This window comes from Aptenodytes forsteri, unplaced genomic scaffold (assembly GCF_000699145.1).
Source record: "Aptenodytes forsteri isolate BGI_AS27 unplaced genomic scaffold, ASM69914v1 Scaffold475, whole genome shotgun sequence".
NCBI classification, from domain to species: Eukaryota; Metazoa; Chordata; class Aves; order Sphenisciformes; family Spheniscidae; genus Aptenodytes; species Aptenodytes forsteri.
In genome coordinates this window covers 14993-18933 of record NW_008794113.1, presented here as the reverse complement: position 1 = coordinate 18933, position 3941 = coordinate 14993, and the positions used below count along the sequence as shown (strand labels likewise).

The 3941-nt window shown below is 69.0% G+C and overlaps 1 protein-coding gene across 1 annotated transcript in view; it reads right to left on the bottom strand.

The window, feature by feature from the left end:
* Nucleotides 1-3941, bottom strand: part of LOC103896024 (potassium voltage-gated channel subfamily H member 2-like) — a gene marked incomplete at both ends in the record, with an annotated part of 31382 nt that overhangs the window by 15938 nt on the left and 11503 nt on the right. Inside the window, 2 exon segments of the mRNA XM_019471120.1 lie at nt 2420-2634; nt 3369-3809. Of these exon segments, the coding sequence (XP_019326665.1) occupies nt 2420-2634; nt 3369-3809 (656 nt within the window).

Sequence of the window (3941 nt, the reverse complement as noted above, 5' to 3'; positions counted from 1 at the left end):
CGGGCGGTGAGCGGGCTCCTTTGGCTGCCGTCACTGCGGATGATTCACGGTGCTGCTGCCTGGAAGCCCCAGCCCCCCCGCCATGTGCCGCCAGCCCGGTGGCTCACCACGCCTGAGCCGGGGCTGCCCTACAACCCGCTCACAGAGGCCTGAGCGCAGCAGCCATCCCCACACCGCCTGATGGTTGCTCCCTGTGGCACGCCGGCACCCGGTCCACCACGCCGGCACACGGTGTCTCCCGGCTCTGCCCGGGTCCAGCCACGGCAGGCGCGCGCCGGGCAGCGGGTACCTTGACGGGGACCCCCATCCCGTCCCGGGGAGGCAACGGGTGCTCCCACCCCAAGGGAGCCCAGCATGACCGGGACACAGCCGAGCCCCCCGCCCCGGCGCTGTGGGGCAGGGCCAGCCCCAGCGAGGGCAGCCACGTCCCCCCGTCTGCCAGGCACTGTGTGGTGTGGCGATGGTGGTTATGGGCAGGAGGGAATGACCAAGGTTCGGTGCAGGCAGCTGCCTGCCTGCACAGCAGCAGCCGCCACAGCATTGGAATTAATTACACAGCAAAGGCAATCAGGATGCTTTGCTTGTTAGCGGGGTGGAGAGGAACAGGGAAGGGCAGCCGGCATGTTGCAAGGGGTGGGGAGAGGGATTGGGAGGGGGGCCAGCCCTGTGCCTGTGGGGTCAGGGTCCCCCACTCCACAGAGGGTCCCATGGCTGCTCTGGCACCCGGCGAGGGGAGCGGGGCTGGGTGCCCACCCCAGCGCTCCCGGGAGAGGAGCCCCAGCAGCAGGGCCAGGAGCTCCCCATGGGAGCAGGGGGGTCCCAAATGGGGCCCCCCTCACGTGTGCGAGCAGATGCGTGGCAGGGGCTGGGGGGGGGCCAGGGCTGCTTAGGGACTGGGAGCACAGGCAGATGCACCCGGGCAGCTCTATCCCCTGCCAGCTGCGGGGGTCCCTGGGGAGAAGTAATAGCATGGGGCTGCCGCAGGGGGCTTGGGGACCCTCTCCCCGTGCCCTCTGCCTTGTCCCCAAGCCCCCAGAGCAGCCCTCCTGGCAGGGACAGACAGGGGTCCCAGGAGCCCACCGGCCCCCAGCAGCTTTCAGTTCATTAGCGGGAGCCGGAATCAGGGTGTAATTAAGCAGCAGCCGCCGCCTGCTCCCCGCAGCCAGATGGCAGTTACACAACGTTCCAAGGATTAGCTGCCACCGCCAGCCCCCCAGCACCCCGGGCATGGTGAGCCGCAGCGAGCTGGTGGCACGGGGCAGCCTGCCACGACACCAGGGCTTGCGCCTATGCTGGGACAGAGCCGAGGCCGAGGGATGCCCCAGTCTGGGGGGGCGCCTGCCCCGTGCTCCCTGCTGGGAGCCCCCCGGGGACCCTACGTGCCGTGCAGGGTCCGTCCCAGCCATGTGCCACCCTACCACGGTGCCCATCCCCATGCCCCGGCACAGGGAGCAGCACGGCCGGGACCACCCCGGCTGATCCCCCTGAGGGGAGCAACAGGGACCCTCGTGATCCCAGAGGGTGGGGGACAACAGCCACCTGGCACGACCAACAACAGCCCGCACCTCACACCCACCCTGGCATGCCCTGCTTGAGCCGGCCCCTCCGGCACCCCGCCAGGCAGGGGCACCCCAGGGACCCAGCCGTGCCCTCAGCTCCCTCCTGCAGCTCCCAGCCCCGTCCTGCAGCCCCCAGCCTCTCACAGCACCCCCCTGCAAGCTCCAGCATTGTCCTGCACGCTCCAGCATCGCCCTGCGAGCTCCAAGCATCATCCTATGAGCTCCAGCACCTCCCTGCACACTCCAGCATCATCCCATGAGCTCCAGCACCTCCCTGCAAGCTACAGCATCATCCTGCACGCTCCAGCATCACCCTGCACGCTCCAGCATCACCCTGTGAGCTCCAAGCATCATCCTATGAGCTCCCACATTGCCCTGTGAGCTCCAGCACCTCCCTGCACACTCCAGCATCATCCCACGAGCTCCAGCACCTCCCTGCAAGCTACAGCATCATCCTGCACGCTCCAGCATCGCCCTGCGAGCTCCAAGCATCATCCTACGAGCTCCCACATTGCCCTGTGAGCTCCAGAACCTCCCTGCACACTCCAGCATCATCCCACGAGCTCCAGCACCTCCCTGCAAGCTCAGCACAATCCCACATTGCCCTGTGAGCTCCAGAACCTCCCTGCACACTCCAGCATCATCCCACGAGCTCCAGCACCTCCCTGCAAGCTACAGCACCATCCTGCACGCTCCAGCATCGCCTTGCGAGCTCCAACACTTCCCTGCGAGCTCTGGCAGCCAGCTGCCGTGCAGAGCATCCTCTGGGCTCTGGCCATGCTCTGAGCACCACCCAGACACCTCTGGCAGTGCCCGGCCACCTCCGTCAGCCGGCGGCGTGGCGGCGCCCGTGGGCTCACCTGGGTAACCTTCTCGGTGACATTGTGCGTGCGGTCCTTCAGCTTGGTGGGGGCGATGATCTCCTTCTCGCCGGGCGGCGCGGCCAGGAAGGCGTCCGCCTTGAAGTCCACGAAGTTGAGGGTGATCTGGGGGATCTTGCTGATGGCCCGGTAGCGCATCAGGTCCGAGTCGGAGGTGGAGTTCAGCAGGGCGCTCCGGACGTTGTTCATGGCCCCTGGGCGGGGGGACTGTCACCACGGGGGGACCACAGCCCCACTGTCCCCCAGGGTGGGGGTCCCACGGCAGGTGTGGGGCGGGGGGGCCCCCCCGGTGGGCACTGCAGGACCGCGACCCAACAGCTTGCTATCGTTTACCGTTAATATAATTATTTTCCCCTTCCCTAATGCGCTTAGCGGGATCAGGGGTTAACGAGGTAATTGCTGCCCGTTCCGGCTCGGCGGGGGGTGTGGGGGGCTACGGGGCGGGCTGGGGGGGGTGTGTGTGAGCCCCCCGGCCCTACATGGTGCAGCCGGGCAGGGGGTGCGTGCCGGGCAGCCGGGCAGAGCAGCCACACCAGGGCAGCCGCGGGTTCCCTGCCAGGTGTGGGGGGGCTCAGTGCCATGCCGGGGACTCAGGGCTGCCCTGGCTCACCCCACACCGGGCAAGGCGGGGGGGGCCTCACCAGGCACCAGAGCCGCTGGCAGCATGGAGCATTACAGTGATGAGGACCCTGACAGTGACGGGTGCCACTGCGGCCCCGTGCCAGCACCGCTGCCAAGCAGCCGGCAGCTCCCTCCGGCTGCGGCTGACAGCTGCCCCCATGACCTGCACGCCAGGAGCGGGCCCTGGCCCTAACGAGCTGCCAGCACTAATGACTTCACCCCACGGCCGCACGCTGCGCCAGGGCAAGAAGCTGCGGGTGCCGGCACTGGTGCGTGCAAAGCCCGCGGTGCGCCGGCGGCGCCATACCGGTGCTGGAGCCACGGTGCATGCTGGCGCTGGTGCTGGCGTGGCGGTTGTGGCAGCGCTTGTCGCCCTCGCCCTTCATGGTCTCGATGTCGTCGACGGAGGAGGCGCGGCGCACGCTGTGGACGCTCTCGCGGGAGCGGCTCCGTGCCAGGCTGCAGTTGGAGAAGGCGGCCTGCAGGGCCAGGCGGTCGGCGCGCGGCGAGGAGTGGGTGACGGGCGGCTCGGGGAGCTCATCCCCCATCAGCGCCGCCTGGTCCTCGGGCTGGGCACCCCCCGGGCAGCTGGGCTCCAGCGAGGAGGTGGCCTCCTCGGGGCCGGACTCGCTGCTCTGCTTGGAGAAGTCCACGACGACGGCGTCGGGCGGCTCCTGCCTCAGCGACTGCTTGCTGCCCGCCAGTGCCAGCAGCGCCGGCAGCTTCAGCCTGAAGGACTTGCTGCGCCCTGGATGGAGGAAGGGGAAGGGGCAGGGTCGGGGTCGGGGTCTGCTCACCAAACCCACCCCCGTGGTCGCTGCCCACCGGTGGCCGGGGCAGCCGCTGCCCTCCGCGCCTGCCGCTGTGCAGGGGGGCTTTA